The following is a 20,180-nucleotide window of genomic DNA, read 5'->3' as shown; positions in this document are numbered from 1 at the left end:
CGTGACTGCAGCAAGAGCAGTAATCTGTACTCTTCCTAGACAGTTCAAGTTTACTAAATGAATTTTGGCACTACAACTAGTTCTAACTGGGATTCTGAAACATATTTACTTTTCCAAAGATTTGTCCTATTTTTCCTCTCATGGAGTTTCTGCAATGGAATCACAGAAGATAGAGCTGGAAAAAGCTTATGACATCATCTGTTCTAGATTTTTGGTTTTAGAAAATGCATGTGACCTAATCCTGAAAACTATCTTAAATTAAAAACAAACAAATAAACAAACAGAAACCCAGAAAAAAACCCAAACAACCACCACAACAAAAAAAAATCAAAACACAAAACCCAACCAAACAAAAATTCCCCAAACAAACAAAGCAACCCCAAACCTCTGAGACAGAAGCTATTTACAGCAAAACCAACTACTAAGGCAAATGAAGGGATATCCTACATTTTAAACAATATTTACTCTAATTTAAGCTTAATATTCATAAGCTTCAAATATTATAATGGTATTGCATTCCAAGGAATGGAGGCACTCCAAGGGTCACAGACCTCACAAAACGTTCAAAATAAGAGTATAGCTGTCAAATCAGACTTCTTTTGCTGTAGCATGCTTAAAAGTAATATCATTGTCCTAAGTTTTAGAAATTAGAGTGATACTTTTTTAGCCATTTATGTTCTAGTCTGCAAGGCTGTGCCAGTTTTAGACTGATACCTACGAAACTTTTCAACAGATTGAGTAGAAAGTGGTAGAATGTAAATACAGTACCTTTGGAGGCAAAAGAAGAATAATTATAAGGTCTAATTAATCCCATTGCTCTGATAACTCCCATTGGTCTGATAACTAATATTAAGTTAGTTGTATGTAGTTGGCTGGGGTCAGAGTGGCTGGAGAGCAGCCAGGCAGAGAGGGACCTGGGGTATTGGTCGATGGCAGGCTGAACATGAGCCTGCAGTGTGCCCAGGCAGCCAAGAGGGCCAATGGCATCCTGGCCTGCATCAGGAACAGTGTGGCCAGCAGGAGCAGGGAGGTCATTCTGCCCCTGTACACTGCACTGGTTAGGCCACACCTCGAGTCCTGTGTCCAGTTCTGGGCCCCTCAGTTTAGGAAGGATGTTGACTTGCTGGAATGAGTCCAGAGAAGAGCAACAAAGTTGGTGAGGGGTTTGGAACACAAGCCCTATGAGGAAAGACTGAGGGAGCTGGGGTTGCTCAGCCTGGAGAAGAGGAGACTCAGGGGTGACCTTATCACTCTCTACAACTACCTGAAGGGAGATTGTAGACAGGCAGATGATGGTCTCTTCTCCCAGGCAACCAGTACCAGAACAAGAGGACACAGTCTCAGGCTGCGCCAGGGGAGGTTCAGGTTGGATATTAGGAAGAAGTTCTATACAGAGAGAGTGATTGCGCCATTGGAATGGGCTGCCCAGGGAGGTGGTGGAGTCGCCGTCATTTTAGGTGTTCAGGAGGAGACTTGATGGGGTACTTGGTGCCATGGGTTAGCTGTTTGGGTGGGTTGGATTGGTTGATGGGTTGGACATGATGATCTTGAAGGTCTCTTCCAACCTGGTTTGGTTTATTCTAAATAAAGGTTTATTCTAAACTTTCTTTCTCAGCTCTTTGCTTAGCAGATACTAGCTAGTTGCTTCTGCTGGCTTGCTGACCTTGGCTGCGTTTCTTTGTTGTGGCTAAGTACTAACAAGTTATTCTCTGTTTTTCTTCTCTCTTTTCCCTTGTACAGGGTGGGGGGAAGAGAGCAGAGAGGGGGAAGCTAATAGTAGGGCCCCAGTTTTGTCCAGGGGGTTTCTTGTGTTGTTTATGAATTGTAAATATATGTAAATATTGTATGTTTTATACATATTAATTGCATTTTGTATTTCTAGATTTTAGTATGCTTGTAAATATAGCTTCATTTGCTTCCAACTGAGCTGGTCTGGCAATTTTATTTTGCAGGTAATTTCAACCCACCACAAAGGCAAAAGCCAACCCTGGCTGTGTGTGCACAATGATAGACTTCATTTTCATTCAGTAAAAAGATGTTGTAATCATGGTAGACAACTACAAAAACATCATCTCAGGAGTTGTTTAAAAGCAAATGGAATGCTAGGAATAAATAATAAAAAAAATCAAGAGCAAACAGAAATTATGGTGCATCCATGTCTTGACTACTGCAACAGATCTACTCACATCTCCCTTGACTACTGCAACAGATCTACTCACATCTCAGACAGCAGACAGCAGAATAGGAAAGGTACACAGAGAAACACAATGTAGGTGAATAGACAGAACAGAGAAGAATAAATCATGTTTTGGGTCACTTGCTGTATCATAGAGATTTAAACAGAGAAGACTATGGAAGAAAAGGCAGAAGGGGGACATGAGAGAGATCTCTATAAAATCTTGATCATCCCGGGAACAATTACTTGCCGTGCTTCAAAATCATAAGAACAAGGAGGCATTCAATGAAATTAACATCTAGTAAGTTGAAACAAATAAAAGGGAGTAATAGTTCCAGAATGCACAGGTCTATTGTAGAATTTATTGCTAAAGGAAATCCTGGATGACAAAAATTTGGATGAGGTCAGGAAGTCGCTTCAGAAAATGGTTTGACAAATTAATGAAAGAAAATTCCATTAAGGGCTATAAACCACACAGAATAACCTCTGGACCAGGAAGCCCCTAAGGTGCAGATTGCCAGAAGTTCTGAGGCATTTTTCTGTGGGTAGGCTAAGCAGGTATGCATCCATTTGTTTTATCCTCTCCTTGTGGCATCTGCTACAGGTCACTTTCTGAAATAGGATACTGAACTAAATGAACTTCTGGTCTGTAACAGTATAGCAATCTTACTTACATAGTGCCCTTGTCAAAAGGCACAGGTAACAATGGAAAAACAATCCCCAATTTTATTCCCTTTTAATACACTTACACCTCTGTTGTATGGGTTGGACACATTGCAAAGTAACTTTTGTAAAAGTATGAGCTCATCTTGTCCTTACTCCAAATATCCTCTGCCTCCTGGTGAAACTGGAATTAACAGCCAAAGCAGGTCCACTGTGGTACTGCCTCCAGGATGAGGCATCTTGGAAAAAAGCTGTCCCATTTGATACTTGGTGGGCATGTGATGGTATATATCTTTAATCTTTAACTCTATCTAAGTCATAGATTTCAGACTGGGGCCAGATGGTTGAGTCAAATGAAAATAATACAGATACATAAAGGAATGGTCACTCCAAAAAGACTGAATTTTGTATGTAACAGGATGCACAGGCTCTGACAGCACTGCATGTCAATTACTTAAAATTTTGATACCGTGATCATGAAAATGAGAAATAAAGACCAGATACATCTCTGATATTTTACAACTATTTCTTAAACTGGCTTTAATCTTCCAAGTGCACTCTTTAAGAAGAGACAAGCACACTCGAATTTTGACCTTTTTTTTCCCCCCCTAAAATTATGTCATGCAGGTTAAAAGATAAAGTAGAATTTAAGACTTGTGTTTTCAGATTTACAGAATATACATTATTCAACAGCTAGGTAGTAAAACAGGTCACCATATATTCACATTTATGGACACCTCCTGTTTGTCCTTCTGAATGCAGAGAACTACAATATCAAAAGCATAAGCAGGAAAAAAAAATGTTTTGAATGCAAATTACAAAATGTTCAGCATGAAGTCTCTCATTCACGCAGAGTAGTTTTACAACTGAAATGTCCTCCCTTAATTACAAGTAGGGTAAATATAGCTTGAGTTTACTATTCTCTCCTCTTCCCCCTCACAAGATGTCCAACCAAATCAGGGACTTGTTTAATCAAATTTTAATGTGAAATGTTAAATTGCGCCTCTTGGCAGCAATCCTCTCCCAGAAGTTTACATGTTCCTAGTGCTTGCCATTCTCATTGTTTACCTTTGGTGGATATGGAATCAAATATACTACAGGACATACCATGAGCAGCTGCAGCAACAGCACCAACAAAAGCAACACGTGTTGTTGGGCCTTTGGTTTCCAGGTGCTTGAGACACAGCTGATGTTCCTTCATTTTGTGACTGCTGCCTCTTTCTCATTTCAGCTACTTCAGTGCCCAAGTGGCTATAAGAACACAGACATAAGAGATGTACAGAATTACTACAGACCGTCATAAAGTACATTCACATTTCTACAGCAGTCTCTGATTCTACTGATTTTCACAGCTCATAGTGACAAAAGCATGTGGCCATCAACTGTGCTGGCCAAGTAATAGTTCTATTATGCTAAAAGCAGTTTCCAGAAGATCACATTTTAGGGACACGCTTATGCTACTGTGCTGTTGAATCACATCTATTCTTATCGCTTTGGCTGGACTAAAAGGACTGTTTATTACCCTTTTGAACAGCAAGCTCCACAGCTTGTATAGCACTTGGTAGAGACTGAGTTGTTCCTTACCATATGACTCTCAGTGCTCTTTCCATTGTACTAAAAATACAGCAGGATGGATATTCACTTTAAACATTAGCTAGAAACTGATCTTTTTTATTTATTGACTTCTCTGGTCAATGCTAGACCAATGAAACTGGCATAAGTGATATATCGTGGGCATTAATAGCTGTCTGTTAAAAGACAAGATTATTGTAAATGCCATAACTGGGAGGTTTGCTACTAAAGAGTTATTCTCTGTAAATAAAATGAATATTAAAGATGAATTTCTAAAATCCAACTTTGGGGCTATTTTCTGGTCACAGGAGATTTTTTTCTTGCTCATTCCCAGCCTTTCCTAGGTTTAATTAGGCCAAGATATTTTTCTTTCCAGTGACTTACAATATGCAGCTGGAAGTAATATTCCATGCATTACTTAGTATTCAAAAGAAGTTAAAACATTTATTGCCAAGTTATGTTATTTAGAAACGTTTAGATGTCAGTATCCTTCTAATGGTTCATATCTTCTTTGTAGGACTTTAAGTTTCCCAGAGCAATGGCTATAACATGCATATATAAATTAGAATAAATTTTAGTATTTTTGTCTTTGGAAATATACAAACAAATTACAGTGGGGAGAAGCCTAATTTAAAACAGAAGTGGGCTTGTGCTACACTCCACACCCCCAGGGCATACTGTTGCTGCAGCCAGAAGTGATGGGGAAAGGCAGGGCATGGCTGATTTGCCACCTTGGTATATCACGCACAGAGAACCAAGAGATACGCTACTGTCTGCATGAAATTCACCCAGCCTCTGTGAGAGTTTGCATTTACATAGTTGCTAAAACTCTGGAAGTTTTTCTCTTCTGTAACTGTCCTTACAAGACAGGTTACACATGGCAACATGTAGCAAGGATAGTAAGCTTCAGAACTCATGCTGCAAAACCCAAGGCTGGTGGTTATTTCAGCTTCTTGCATAGCTGAATTTTCCATGAACGCTGTGATTCAGTGGAATCAAGTTATTTCTGAAGTGTTCAGTCAAGTTAGATACTGAAGGACCATTTAACTACCTGTGGTGAGTGCACCTGCTTATGCTATTGATATTACTTCTTAGGGTCTAGAGTTGGTGAAGTTCTGAAAATTAAAATGACATATTTTTTTTTAATCACATGTAAACATGCTGTTAACAAGGGATACTTTGAGATAATTATAAAACTGCCCATACGTTTATGACAGGAAGGAAAAGTGTCACAGCATAACATGTATTTCAGACAGTAAGTTAAAATATGGAGTCACTTTCTCCAAATGACAGTGTTGAACTTCTGCTGACTGTGCATGATGCAGCTAAATTATTTCACAGATAGCTGTGTCATGTTGTGAATGGTACTTACTTCAGCAAGTGCAATGACTGTGGTGAAAGGAATTAAAGCCAGATATTTTCACAGGGAATGTTTGTTTCTTGCAAGATAGAGATTCTAGAATATTTGTATAAAATCGCATTTAATAGTTTCTGAAATTAGTGAAATTATTCATATTTAGGTGTTTGGAGGGCTGTAAGATGGAATGAAAACATCTTATGCACCTGTGGACCTAAAGTCATACACTTCTTACACAAACTTAGCGATATGTGTAAAACATACCACAGCTAGAATCTCCTGCACTTTAGATACAAGATGAAGGTTATCCTTTCAGACATGATGACAATAGCTAGTGACTCTGATGTAGTTTCACAATAACTTGAACACACACAAGCTGCTGCTGCCACTCAAACAAATGTCTCTCTTCCTTTCTTCCTGCACAGCTCACAGTCACTCATTCTTTCACTTGAGTTGCCTCCTTCTCTGTGCTAATCAGCAGCACTTGTGCAGTTACTTGGTGAAATGGATAAAAAGGTAATTAATTTAAAAGCAGAAAGCAAAAAACCACAAAACCCACAAAATGGCCTCATTTCACATCTCAAGTCATATTCACCCTGGGAAAATGTGAGCACTTGGGCCAGAGCAAGGGAGGAAAGTGAACATCAGGCCGGTCATGAGAGTATGGGAACCCCTTCCTTCCATCCCTCCTCACACTGGCAGGAAGCAATAGTGAAACAGATGTGAGTTCTGCAGCTGCAGAAAAGTAAAATCTGCAACTAATTCCCTACACACAGCACATAGCATATCTAGGAGGGCAGTCAGAACTGTTGCTTCACAGAAATGGTTCACAACCTTAAACCTGATCAGCAACCTCTACCACTGAAAATTCTCCAGTGTTTACATTTCAGTATGGACTGTCATGACCAGCTGTTTGGGAGGTTTACAAGTCTGGCAGTATATGGTAGCAACAAGACTTGTAGGGAAACATGAGTCTTTGTTGTAGAGCACTTCATGAGGCATGGTTTACTCCAGGGCTGCTCAGGACCCACAAGCTATCTGACCATACTCTGGAACACGGGAAGGGACATGACTCATCCCCTTCCTGACTGAATTGCTTGGAGAAGGAAGAGGGCAGTCCTCCCTATATTTATTTATTTAGGCTGTGTTTGAAAAGAGGGGGGAAAAAAGAAAGCAGGTAATTAACCCCCTCAAAATCCTGTGTACCTACATTCAGCAATAGTTTGCATTCTATCCCTAATGCAGTATTTTTGGCTAGTTGAGGATAAACATTAATTATAAAGCTAGGAAAATGCTGCAAGGGAATATATTCTGAAACAGCTGGTTAACATGGATACTGTGCAAAGGGACTACCCTTAGCTTCCTAATATAACAGGCAAAGATCTTACTGGCACAGTGGGGCAATGTTGTATTTAATCTATTTCAGATTCTGTCCTTTCCCCAGAAAGTGGGAACACCAGGGTAGCATTCACTCATCGCCTTGTTGTATCTAACAATGCAAACTGTTATTTATCTTAGTATGACTGGTAAGCTGGTCAATAAGAATGCAAGGCTGAAAAACCAAGTGATGGGACAATGTTCTCAGTTAATACATGAACGATGTTCCTTCATCTGCTTTAACCAGTAGTTGCAAGTCAGTTATCAGCTTTTTTCTTCTGCTTCTGTTACATTCTCTTGGAGAAGTTCTAAGCTGAAGTCTGTAAGAAATCATGAAAATCCACCCTGTGATGCAAAACAATAATGTGTTTACTGAGGATGAAGTAGGATGGGTGGAAACTTTAGTTCCATGCTTATTTTGGTTGGATTTCATGTTTCATGCTGTATTTGCAAATACCAGATGTCATCTACGCAAACGCATAATTGATTCCATTAGATTATTTAGGATGTAGAAGCAGGAATATCTTAATTCTTGGCTATATTTAGAGTCTGAACTGTAGACAGAGGGTTTGTATTTGGTGCCTTGGTCTAAGTCACGAAGAAGAAATTTAGAATCTTTAACTCACCAAGTCAGTCTGATCAGATAAATTATTTTTCTGTAATTAAGGATGAAACCACAAAACTGTAAAGGAGAGTATTATGAATAGATATTGAGCAGACCATCTAGGGTAGTGGTACAAATTGTACCTGCTGTCTCCAAGATCTCAGTTTGCTTTCTAGCTTTTTCAACATTTGCAATCTTCCTGAAACCTTCTGATCTGGCAAAAATAACCAGGTAGTGAAGATGGACCTTTGTCCAGTGAAAGAATTTTTCTCCATGGTACTCTATATGATCTTTCAGGTAATCACAACACAGGTGTAAGTTTCTTCTGCCAGTTTTGCATCTAATTCTTTGCCTCCATTTGGTGGTGTGGTTTACTAACAGTCTTTTGGTTTCCAATTGTGCTGATAGGAAATACAAATGGTATACTAGTTTGCTTGCCTGACTCATTCTCTTGAAGATGGGTAGGTCTTATGGCCCTCTGAGCAATCCCATAACCATGAAGGATTTAATTTTGCAGAACATCTATTGTCCTTACTGTGCAGCTGAAGACAGGAACCAAAAGGTACAGAAACTGTTATATAAGAGAGGTAGTTCACAGAAATGGTAGAGTAAGAAATCTGTGCAGCCCTCTGTGTATCTTCAATCTTGCAGTGCTAGAGGAAATGAAAACTATAAAACCCATAGAAATCTGGAGTAAGGCTTCCTGTCAGTTTTGAAACCCATGGCACAAGGATCCATTTCTATGTTTAGACAGTGTAATTACTGCTTATTCCACTGGGTACTCAGGGGTAATTATTACAGAAATCCCCTTGGCACAAAGCAGTATCTTGGGAAGACAGCTCAAAAAGGAATAACTGATGGAAGAATCATTTGGTTTATTACATTTATATCTGGACAGCTGCAGCAGTTTAGGCTGGGTGCCTCCTGTTGCTGCCACACAGGTTACACCTCTGGTGTCCTGGGTGTCTAGCCCAGTGGGTGGACACAGGAGATAGCATATTTCATACCCATAATGTCCTGCGCCCTATAAATCCATCTGCAAAGTCTTTTACTTCCTCTTTCTTCCCTCTCTGCTCTTGTGGGAGATGCTCCCTATCAGGTAATGGTGGGGAGTTATCTCAAGGCCTCTTAGGCCTGCCTAGGCCTAATGCCTGGAGGAGTAGGGGGAGGGGCAGTCTCAGGCCTGGCCAGCCTGAGACTAGCCTAGCTGTGGTGGGCGGGGGAGGGGAGGGACCTGGGGGGGTTTTGGGTATAACTGCAGGTGGGGAGAAGGGAAGTGTTGGGAGGCTTTTGGGTGTGCTGTAGAGGACTCTGTATGCTTTGAGTTTCTTTTGTCACTATGCCTGTAGCTTCCTGTACAACACTAATTGCTTTTCCATTTAAACTTTCCCTCACTTCTGCAATCCATTTATGTGAGTGTCATTCTTTTGCCCCTATCAGGGGCAAGAGAGGAACTGCCTGGCCTCAAACCAGGAGAGTAGCCCTACTGAATACTGACTAGAGTAATATTAACATCCACTGAGTGCTTCTGGAAGATGAAAAGAAGATAACTCCTGAAGTTGCATCTTCCTTGGCTCTCCACCTCCCACAAGACTTGTGCTAAGGTCTTAAGAGTGTTTTCCCAGAGATTCGCAAGGTGTTGGATGTGCCACAAAACACAGACCGCATCATTTCAGTGTCTCTATTGTTGGTTATCCTCTGATGAAGCAAGAACAAGCTTTTTATTTTTTTTTTTTCCTCCCCCTGGCCTCAAAAGCCTCCCATTACAGTCCTGCAAATTATCTGAACTTTTGGCACTGTCCCATCCAACCCCTTCTGCTCATTTTGGAGGCTTCTCTTGCACATGAGCATCCTGTAAGCATTTCTGTCCCACTCTCTCTCTGAAAAAGTTCATGTGATAGGAAGTCACAGAAACATCTTGAAACTCCATTAGGGATTGAGAATTTTTTCTATTGTATCTTCTGGAGTGATTCTCTAATGGCTGTTTTGAAAGACAGAGAACATGTAAGAGTGTGGATAAACACATATCATCATTTTATACAGCAGTGAAGTGGAATTTTGTCTTTTTGTTGCAGGTAGGACACGTAATGGCTTATCTTTCAGGATGGAATTGGAGCAGAATCACCTAGAGCGATCTGTCTTGTCTTCAAACTTCTGCAACAGGCAAGAAAGATCACCTTGCATCAGAAAGGAGCAGTCAATGACTTAAGCGTATTGAGGGTGATTTCCTCTGCAGGCAAGAAATTTAGCCCTTAAAATATTTTTTGGGGAGGTGATACATCACATCAGCTCTTCTGCTTTCGTTTGCTTCCTTTAACTTTGCCTATCAAGGACTAAAACCTCAACTGTGTAGCTTACATAAATTCAGACCTTTTATTAGCTTATACAAGCCCCAGATGTGATAATAGATAATCTCTTAATCAGGTTTTCACTGTCTTAAGTGGCATTCAACTGGTACATGGACCCCTACATGATATTTTAATTTTTTTTTTTTTTTAAGTTTAGGGATATTGAAAGCATTCAAGAGCTAAACATTAAGGTAAACATCCATGTAAGACTCCACTCGAACTTCATTGTAAGAAAGAAAAGTACACTGAAGAATGCTTTGTATATTGTGGATTTCCCACATATTTGGGAAATTTTAACATTTATAAATTACCAGAGATACATTAACACTTCCTTTTTTTTTTTTTTTTTAATGAGTTGTTTGGACATAATTAGAGTGATTTTTATCAGTTTGGATTATTTGCTTGCATTTTCGTTTCCAGCTATATCCCTAAAATACTATTCATTTATTTTTCAGAGCAGTTAGGTGCCTTGTTGAATATTTAATATAGAAGACATATTTTCACTCGAAATGCTAAGCAAAAACCATCCACGAATGCTTTTAATGATTTGTGATATGTTATCTGTTTTAAAGCCATAGTTTTTTTTAAGGGCAGACTAACTAGTGTACCAGAACAGTGCAACACAACTTGGATGCACCTGCCATTTAAATAATCTCACAGATATATGTGCTGCTGTGCAATGCAAAAATAGCCCTAATACAACACTGATCTTTCATTTGTGCTGTCTTCCATCATCTAGAGGAGCATCTTAAGGGTGCCACAAGCTAAATGAAGAGAGGCCAAGAGATTTTTAATCAGATGTCTCTAAACTATGAAGATTCCCAAACACCCCTCCCAATGCTGAGTGAGTAGTAAAATCAAGACAGTAAAGCAATGAGCACCCTTTTAATGGCTCCTGACGGTGTTCATAGAGCAACGGCATCTAATACTACTCATGCTGTCCAAAAGAAATGGTGACAAGGGTACATTCTCCCTTTTGCCACTAAATCCTAAAAAACTATTCAGCATTTTGCAAATAAAGTAATGTAAAGTAATAGGGAAGAATAAGTCTACCAGAAGTGTAATTGAGTTACCTTGGGCTGCATTTACTTATTTCAATGTATCTGTAGTCTGTTACAGAACAATTCGAAGCTATTTGCAACAATGAAACCTTAATTGCACTTTAGTTGATTTAAATATAGCCTATATGGAAGCGTCAATTAATTGCAGCAGAAAGTTTGAAACATTTGCATTTTTAAGAATTTTTGTTTTGAAAGGAAAGATCAATGAAAAAGGCAATTCCAGAAAACTATTTTTGTTCACAGTAGTCATGTCAGAATGTAAATGACAAATCCAAATATTAGCAGATTTGCTTTTCTCAGTTCTTCCAAAGTTGTATTTTTGTAACAAGTCTAAGTTCTAAAAACAGTAAGAAACTCTGAATTCAAACAGAAGTTGGCCCATGTATTTGTAATTCAACATTTATATTGCACACAAAGCCCTTATCAATGTGGCATACAGGCCAGTGCACAGATTCTGAGTTCTGCCAATAAAGGACATGCATATATCATAGCTTTTAATTTTAAAAGCCTGGCAGCCTACATCAAGCTATATGAATTATTGCTTTTAACTTTGATGGTCCTACATTGATTTCCAATGTGGTAGGGATTTACATCTCTTAACTAGCTTGGAGTGCCCAAGACAACCCACAGCCTTCATTCAGCCATTCTTCTTCTGTAAATGGTAGATCACCTTTTGGTAGTAACTTGAAATTCTAGGTTTGAATACTTATTTCACCCTCTGATTTTTTCTTTTGGAGAAATGAAGACTTCATTGTCTACAGCAAAACATCTTATCAGTTACTGCAAGTCAGCATAGAGTTTCAAGACGTGCACACCTCTTCCACACAGATATCCTTCTGTCAGATCTTCTGTCCTGGATATGTTTGAGTCTTTCCTAAGTCTTTTGGAGCAAGCCCTAAGAAGGCCATACAGGGGACATTCAGTTCATTGATGGAATAAAAAGAAAAAGAAACTGTGTGGACACTTAGAAGAAATTGTTCAGACACCTAATGTTTTATTAGGATAGAAAACTGCTACGTGAATATTCATTTAAATTGAAACTGTGCAATTTGGCCAAACCTTACAAAATCTTTTCTTTGTGTACAGTAATATTCTTTTTATGACTTTGCCAGATAGCTTTTGTGCTCATAAAGGATTTCTGAGATTTCTTCTTATTATTTTACGGTGAATTTAGCATCCTGAGGAAGCCCCACTTAACTCTGCATCATCATGTAGATATGCATTTGTACTTCTGAAGCAGATGCTGTTGCTCAGTAACAAAATATTAAGCCTGACAGTAATGCATTATTGAAAACTTTGAGGTGCCTGCATGTGGTTTATAGGGAGCTATAGTAAAATTATTATTAAGAGCACTCTACAGTTTTCAGGAGCAGTTCATAAAAAGCAAAATCTAAAACTCATCAGGAAACCATTTATCTTTTTTTAAAGCATATTGTTTTTATTTGTATGGGTTTGAAAAACATCAGAGAATCTTATTTTACACTACCATCCACTTACCTATTTGGCTAGCATGGCTGCAGCTGACTTAGACATATGATACTGAAAACACTTTTCGCACAGGGGGTAAAATACAGATCTTGGTGTATTGCTGGAAAGAAGTGTTAAAGCCCATGACATTCCTCATAAAGAGGACACTAAGAAGACTCTTGAGAACACAGTGAGCTTTGCTGCATGCATTAGTACTATAATTTCTGTGTAATTTTCCCTTTGCTCAAAGCCATTTCTCTGTGTAAAAAGCCAGATGCCATTTTGGGGGTTCTGTGAACTGCACAGATCGTGTACAAATTGCTGCAGGAATTTAAGAAAAAATCATAGGGCAGCACAAGAATTTACAGCTAATGTAGGGTAAAAAGATCTGCTAGTGCAATTCAAGTATCAAAGAAGCTTTAATTGTGAACTACATTTTCTGCACAGAAGACTATTCTGGCAAATAGTCATCTGCAGAAATGGCAGTATTTAATCTAATGAAGGCACACAACTTTCATTTGTGGTACATGTGCTACTACGGGCTGAAAAACAAAGGAAGGCATCAGGAAAATAGTTTTAGTGTGAGAACAGCTTTTCTGAAATGACTTTGGACATGGTTCTAGTCTTTGAATTAACAGAACCTATATTCTTAACTGCAAAGTGAAGTCTTGCATCCTCTACTAGAGGCATGTTATTTTTTCAAATTCCTTCTGGAAATAGCAGTTGCAGATTTGGACAGAAAATAGCCTCAAAACCCCTTCCTTAATATGGACTTTTGGAAATAACTGGACCTTTGGTCCTCACGCTTATTTCAGTTTAACAGACTGACTTCTGAAGTATGCCCTCTAAAGTGAAAAGAAAAAGAAAAAGCTACCATAAACATTACTCAACAACTTCAAGAGTCTGGTGTGGCACAGAAGGCATTTGGCTGACATGGTAAAACTGAGAGGGACGGGAGTGTACGGTGGCATGAGTTAGAAACAGGCTCAGGGTCTTTCTGGATGGCTTAGAATAATGGGAGAAGGTTAATCCAAGTATTACATGAAGACAGCCTTGATCTAAACCCATGATGCTTCCAACAAGAAAGGCAGGGAATGTCCACACTCTACTTGCATGCTCACATTACTGTATTTATGAACTTTATGACTTTAAAACCAAAGGAATGTTTACTCTTGACAGATAGTGGTCAGACTGGTTGCACAGGATCAGTAATGAATCTCCACTTCCTTCCCACAAACTATGTTACGTCCGTTAAACTCATAGCAAGCTCCTGATACTTGTACTAGGTAGCACTAATGATTGCTGGTGTGAGGAAAGGAGAGGAGACCAATGCAATGGACATGATCTTTCCCACTGTGCTGGTATTTGGATCAATAGCAGTTAGTTTAATGACTTGGCTCTCTCGAGTGCACTGTGCTGTTGGCAAGGTTCTTGCTTCCACTTTGCTACTTCTCTGCTCATTTAACTTGCTGCTGTCTCCAGACAATACATTTATTTTATCACTTCTGACTTCATTCTTAGGTGTTAACCTAGGGTTTTCAAGAGTTTGCTCAGGATTTGTATGTCAGTGTATGTCACTTTCTACTACTCTTCTTTGGTTTCTTCTCCACTCTCACCCCAAGTTTGTAGATGCTTAAGTGACATGCAGGCCATGGCAGCGTGGGGGGTTGATGTCTTGCTTGTGCTGTGGGTGGTCATCTGCTAATCTGAATAACAGGTTCAGAACTGTGGCACTTTTATTTCTTAGCATTCTTGCCATGATACAGAATCATAGAATGATCTGGGTTGGAAGGAACTTCCAAAGGTCATCTAGTCCAACCCACTTTGCAGTAAGCAGGGACATCCTCAACTAGATCAGTGTCCTCAACTGTATCTGTGTCACATCAAGCATTTCTGTTTGCCTCTAATAGGCAGGTATTCACATCTCAATTTGTGCATGGTTATAAATAGCACCTGATAAGGTACAAGGGATGATACATGGGAGGGATTCCTTTCAATCTCTTGGTTATCATTACTGCTAACAAAGTCCTTTCATTGTTTTCTGACTATTGGTAAAGATAACTTGCACTCACTGGCACCAGGACTGCTGCTATGGCGTGGGTACAGTACATTACATAAGGTAAGAGCATAATGTATCAAGTACTTAAAAAAGAATAAACTTTTAATCATACTTTTGCTTAAGCATCTTCCAGATTGCCATCTCAGTTTTGGGATGTGGTTTAATATTAATTTCATTAAGATCAAACAGGCTTGTTCTTGACTTCTTCCAGGTTTGTCTGCAAGTTTCTTACTATGTCTTTTAATTTAATTGCTGTGTTTTTATCAGACTATACAGATCACTAATTTTTACTTTAGGCAGATACATTAATTATCCCCTGGATGGTTCTGCTGCCATGAGCACTTTAGAATGTAACTTTAAGATGCAATCTACTATCCCCACCTAAATCTTTGCTACCAATTGTAATCAAATGTTTCCCAAGTCGTGCATTGTGCTTGTAAATTTTTTCAGGTACTATTCTTGACATCATTGTCTTAGCGTCTCCATTTATCTTTCCTCCTCCCCTCACTGCTGTAACAGCGCTTTACTTTCATTTTCACAGAATCACAGAACCACCAAGGTTGGAATAGACCTCAAATATCATCAAGTCCAACCTGTCACCACAGACCTCATGACTAAACCATGGCACCAAGTGCCACGTCCAATCCCCTCTTGAACACCTCCAGGGAGGGTGACTCTACCACCTCCCTAGGCAGCCCATTCCAATGGCTAATGACTCTCAGTTTCTCATCTCTATTTCACAGAAGCAGGTATTGTTCCCAAGCTTGCAGGTTTGTTGTCTGAAATTCTGCATTTGCTCCGATCTTCCACTGTACTGCCTTATTGTGCATTAGATGCTGTTTGGTCTACTTATTTGTCACCCATCCTGTGCAGCAACTCTCATGTTTCATCTGCTGCTACAAAGCTTCATGTCCTTCATGCTCTGTCATAGAGGGTTCCCCACTTACAAAAGGAACATGACTCTTTCCTTTACTAGTGGTTTGTGAAGCTGTAGTGAGCACAGTGGCCATATTCTTCCTCAAGGTTTCATCATATATCTGTATATGGTGCTGTTCCCTCCTCAGGCTCTGTCCCCCTCACTGCTGGTTTTGAAACCTGCCTGGGACTTCAACACTATGGAGAGAGGTGGAAGCCACTAGTCACAGTCACAAGCTCAGCACAGTTATTTGGGAGGAGCTATCAAGGGCTCTTTTATCCTTTTCTACTATCCAGCATGTTATCAGAAAAAAAAAAATGCATGGAATTAAAAGGGCAGCTGATACCAGCAGGAAAATGGGAAGACAATAAACAAATAGGGAAATCAGAAAATGGGGATTTACCTGACTAAATCTTGTGTTTGAACCATTTTGGAGCATGAAATCTGAGTGTGTGTCAGGGGGGTGACAAGCTGTGCAGCTTGAAAAGCTTTACAATTTTAATGGAAGGGTTTTTTGAGATACAGAACAGGCACACAGCCTTCGATTTCTGGGTGCCTTGAACTAGTTGGGTAATGGCTTGACTCAATGATCTTAAAAGATCTTTTCCAACCTTAATGTTTCTATGATTCTATATATGCTTTTATATATATATACGCAATGTAAACATCTCAGCAACAACATTTATTTTCACAAAACCCAGAAACATTCTACTTAGATCTCATGGAAAGGCCATGCTTAACACATCTCTGGGCAGTGGAATCCACAGGTCTAGAACTTGAAGCTGTTTTCTTCTAAGATTCCCTGAAAGCAGAAAAAAGCACCAAAGAATTTAAAAATTGATGACTCTGTGCTCTTTGAGCTTTGATTTCATAGTTTCATAGTTTCATAGTTTCATTCAGGGTTGGAAGGGACCACAAGGATCATCTAGTTCCAACCCCCCTGCCATGGGCAGGGACACCCCACACTAGATCAGGCTGGACAGAGCCTCATCCAGCCTGCTCTTAAACACCCCCAGGGACGGGGCCTCGACCACCTCCCTGGACAACCCATTCCAGGGTTTCACCACTCTCATGGTGAAGAACCTCCTCCTCACATCCAGCCTGAATCTCCCCACCTCCAGCTTCATTCCATTCCCCCTAGTCCTATCACTACTTGAGATCCTGAGCAGTCCCTCCCCAGCCTTCCTGTAGGCCCCCTTCAGATACTGGAAGGCGACAATTAGGTCACCTCGGAGCCTTCTCTTCTGCAGACTGAACAGCCCCAACTCCCTCAGTCTGTCCTCATAGGAGAGGTGCTCCAGCCCTCTGATCATCCTCGTGGCCCTTCTCTGGACACGTTCCAGCACCTCCACATCCCTCTTGTAATAGGGGCTCCAGAACTGGACACAGTACTCCAGGTGGGGTCTCACCAGGGCTGAGTAGAGGGGGAGGATCACCTCCCTCGACCTGCTAGCCACACTTCTCCTGATGCAGCCCAGGATCTGATTGGCTTTGCGGGCTGCAAGTGCACACTGAGAGCTCATGTTGAGCTTTTTGTCCACCAGCACCCCCAAGTCTCTCTCCTCAGGGCTATCCTCCAGCCAGTCACTGCCTAGCCTGTATTTGTGCCTGGGATTGCCTCGACCCAGATGCAGGACCCTGCACTTGCTCTTATTGAACTTCATGAGGTTGGCCTGTGCCCACCTCTCCAGCCTGTCAAGGTCCCTCTGGATGGCCTCCCTTCCCTCCAGCGTGTCTGCTGCACCACACAGCTTGGTGTCATCAGCAAACTTGCTGAGGGTGCACTCAATGCCACTGTCCATGTCCCCCACAAAGATGTTGAATAAGATAGGTCCCAGGACTGATCCCTGAGGGACTCCACTTGTCACTGGCCTCCACTGGGACATGGAGCCATTGACAGCCACTCTTTGGGTGCGGCCATCAAGCCAGTTCCTTATCCATCTAGTGGTCCACCAATCAAACCCATGTGTCACCATGTGTCACCTGCAACACCCCAGCACAATGGTATAGGACACACTTAGCCAATACCAGAGTGACAGACATTTATGGTACTATCTGCATCCTCCTGACATGCACCAGTGTCTTAGCCCAGCTACCTTTCCATGGCCTTTGTACTTTCCTTTGCACTCCAGGGGACACTGGCTTTCCCTGGATGACACGTCTGCCAGCTCTGCTGTGAAAACAATAACCTAATACAGGAGGCAGATGTGCATCTAATGCTGCTGCAGCAAGACTCACCACAACTCTTCTGTCAAAATCATTAGGCAGTACCCAAGACAAAAAGAGATTCATGAAAACAAAGAAAAATCAGACTTCTAGGTTAAATCCCCTTGCCATTTAAAGAGCATTCTAGAATTTACTCACTGTCTTTTCAGTGAGAGAAAGGGGGTTTTCTTTCCTTTCTCATGTCCTTGTTTTAGCCCTTCCCTTGCTGGAAGGATGCCCATCTAGAAAGCTGCAATCTCCTTTGTGTACATCATCTCTTGAGTATCTACTTCAGCTGCCTGAATCCTCAGTAGCATGCTGTTTGTTAGTTTGTGTGGAAGAATGGTTTTCTCCAAAGCTACTCAAAGGTCACTTCCCAAACGCCACATATTTATGTAGCTGTTGGTACTTTATTTGTTGGTAGTGGACACTTGTATCATAGTCCTTCTTCCCTAAACAAAAGTATGAAGCATGAGTGCAGCAAAAGAAAGCCATAAATGTCTAAATTATACATAAAATGGCTAAGAGTCAAAGTAGTATCTCTAAGTTATCTAAGATTTACAAAATACCACACTGAGGCAGAGTGCTTGAGACGTTGAGATGTTTTTAAACCACTGTAAGGAGCCCCAAAAGCTAGTTAACATGTTGTGTGTTGGAAGGGATGCATGGAGGTTCAGGGAAAGAACACAAAACCAGTTATGATTTCTTCTCTCCTTACTCCTTGCATAGTAATTTTGTAATGCATCAGTTTTAAAAATACAAATTTCCAACTATTGCAGTGAACAAATTGTTATAGCAAGCTGTGCATGTATTCCTTCCTATTCACCAACAGAAAAGAATAACTTATGTCTTCCTGTGGAATTTGACAGCTGTTGCACTATGGAAAAACTTGCATACTGAAAAACAACATCACAGTTTCTACTCTTTTTCTTTGAACCATATCAAGTATATGATTTAACTCTCTTATCATTTCTACAAATGCCAAATACAAATTTGTATAGAAAGAATCCACCATTTTTCCTCTTGGGAAAGCATATTTTTACTTTAGAGGACAAGCACCAATAGTAACTAACATTCCAGAAGTTAATTTATTCCCCCTTTTCTTTGTATGATTGTATGCTCAAAGAAGTAACTGATCAGGGAAGGCTATGGTACTACTGGGTTGTTTTTTTTTTTTAAGTTTAAAAAGAGAAGTGTAGACTCACAAAATGTATCTGGGCGGAAAAGACCTCAAAGATCATCCAGTCCAACTCTCAACCCAGCACTGAAGGGCCAACACTAAACCATGTCCCTAAGTCCCAGGTCCACACACCGCTTGAATGCTCTCCTGCAAAAACAAACACACCCCCCCCCCCCCAACCAACCAAACAAAACCCAAAAAACCCCACCATGCTGTGAATAATTGAAACCTCTGAAATCTCATAAAACAAGCAAGATGTGGATGAAAGGTTGCATCTAGTCAAATCTACATCTACTCTTATGCACAGATCTGCAATCACAGTGATGTTGCTGCACTGCAAACCATTAAAGTAGCTCTTCCACTTGAGTGTGCAATGGGCTAGAGTGAGCCAGTTTAATTTAGATCGATTCTTGAAGACCAGCAGACAAGACCTCTTGGAACACTATTTTCACAGGTTACTGAGTGAAGCCTGGTCTATCATCCCTCTTCCTATAAAGGCTCTGCCCACTGGCAATGCAGCTGTCTGATGTTCTTGTTTACTGTCACTCAGACTATAATCTCCATGCGGGAAGCTCACTTGCATCCTTTTGTTGAGTACTTCATAATGTTAAAAAGACAGAGCTTTGCATGAAGAGTTGTATTTTCTCTAGTCAGTGAAATACACTTAGGAAGTTTTCTTTCTGAATTTAAATTTAAAAAAAAAAAAAAAAAAAAAAGAAAAGCCTGTAATGATAGGAGGACAAAGTAAAGTTTTAACAATTTAAAAGATCTTTACAAAAGCCATGGGCAGCCTGTTGACCACACGTTACAGGACAACATTAAGTGGATTAAAAAGAAGAATGGACATGGCACGGCTGGCACACACAGCAATCTGCGGCTCCACTTTCCCTACAACTTCCCCTCGCCCAGCCATTCAGCTGCACAGTGACTTGAGTACCGACATCTGTCCCAAACTCTCTTTCAGCTCTCTCTTGCTGTTAAGATCTGTAAGAGGACAGAGAGAGGGGGAAGCTTGGGAACAGGCTTGAATACAAGGCCAAATTGTACTGAGACCTTATATCCCAATTCTCTTTGAAAACCTTCTCAGAGAGCTGTCACAGCAACTCTTCCAACCTCAGGGTTTTGTACAAAGTCTGTGTTGGCCCGTAAAGGTTCTGCTTGTAGACAAAAACTCTTCACAAGAGCTTTAATAGGT

General features: G+C 40.4%; 1 protein-coding gene across 3 annotated transcripts in view; it reads right to left on the bottom strand.

Moving 5' to 3' along the window:
• RGS17 (regulator of G protein signaling 17) overlaps positions 1-20,180 on the bottom strand; it is a 463,053-nt gene that overhangs the window by 26,324 nt on the left and 416,549 nt on the right. For all 3 annotated transcript variants that reach the window (XM_068151678.1, XM_068151671.1, XM_068151661.1), the window contains exon 2: positions 3,947-4,090. In XM_068151678.1, the coding sequence (XP_068007779.1) occupies positions 3,947-4,065 (119 nt within the window). In that variant the 5' untranslated portion in view covers positions 4,066-4,090. The remainder of the gene's footprint in view (positions 1-3,946; positions 4,091-20,180) is intronic.

This window comes from Melanerpes formicivorus, unplaced genomic scaffold, assembly GCF_026170545.1.
Source record: "Melanerpes formicivorus ecotype bairdi unplaced genomic scaffold, bMelFor1.0.p_v2 SCAF_2, whole genome shotgun sequence".
NCBI classification, from domain to species: domain Eukaryota; kingdom Metazoa; phylum Chordata; class Aves; order Piciformes; family Picidae; genus Melanerpes; species Melanerpes formicivorus.
This window is presented reverse-complemented; position numbering and strand designations above follow the sequence as displayed.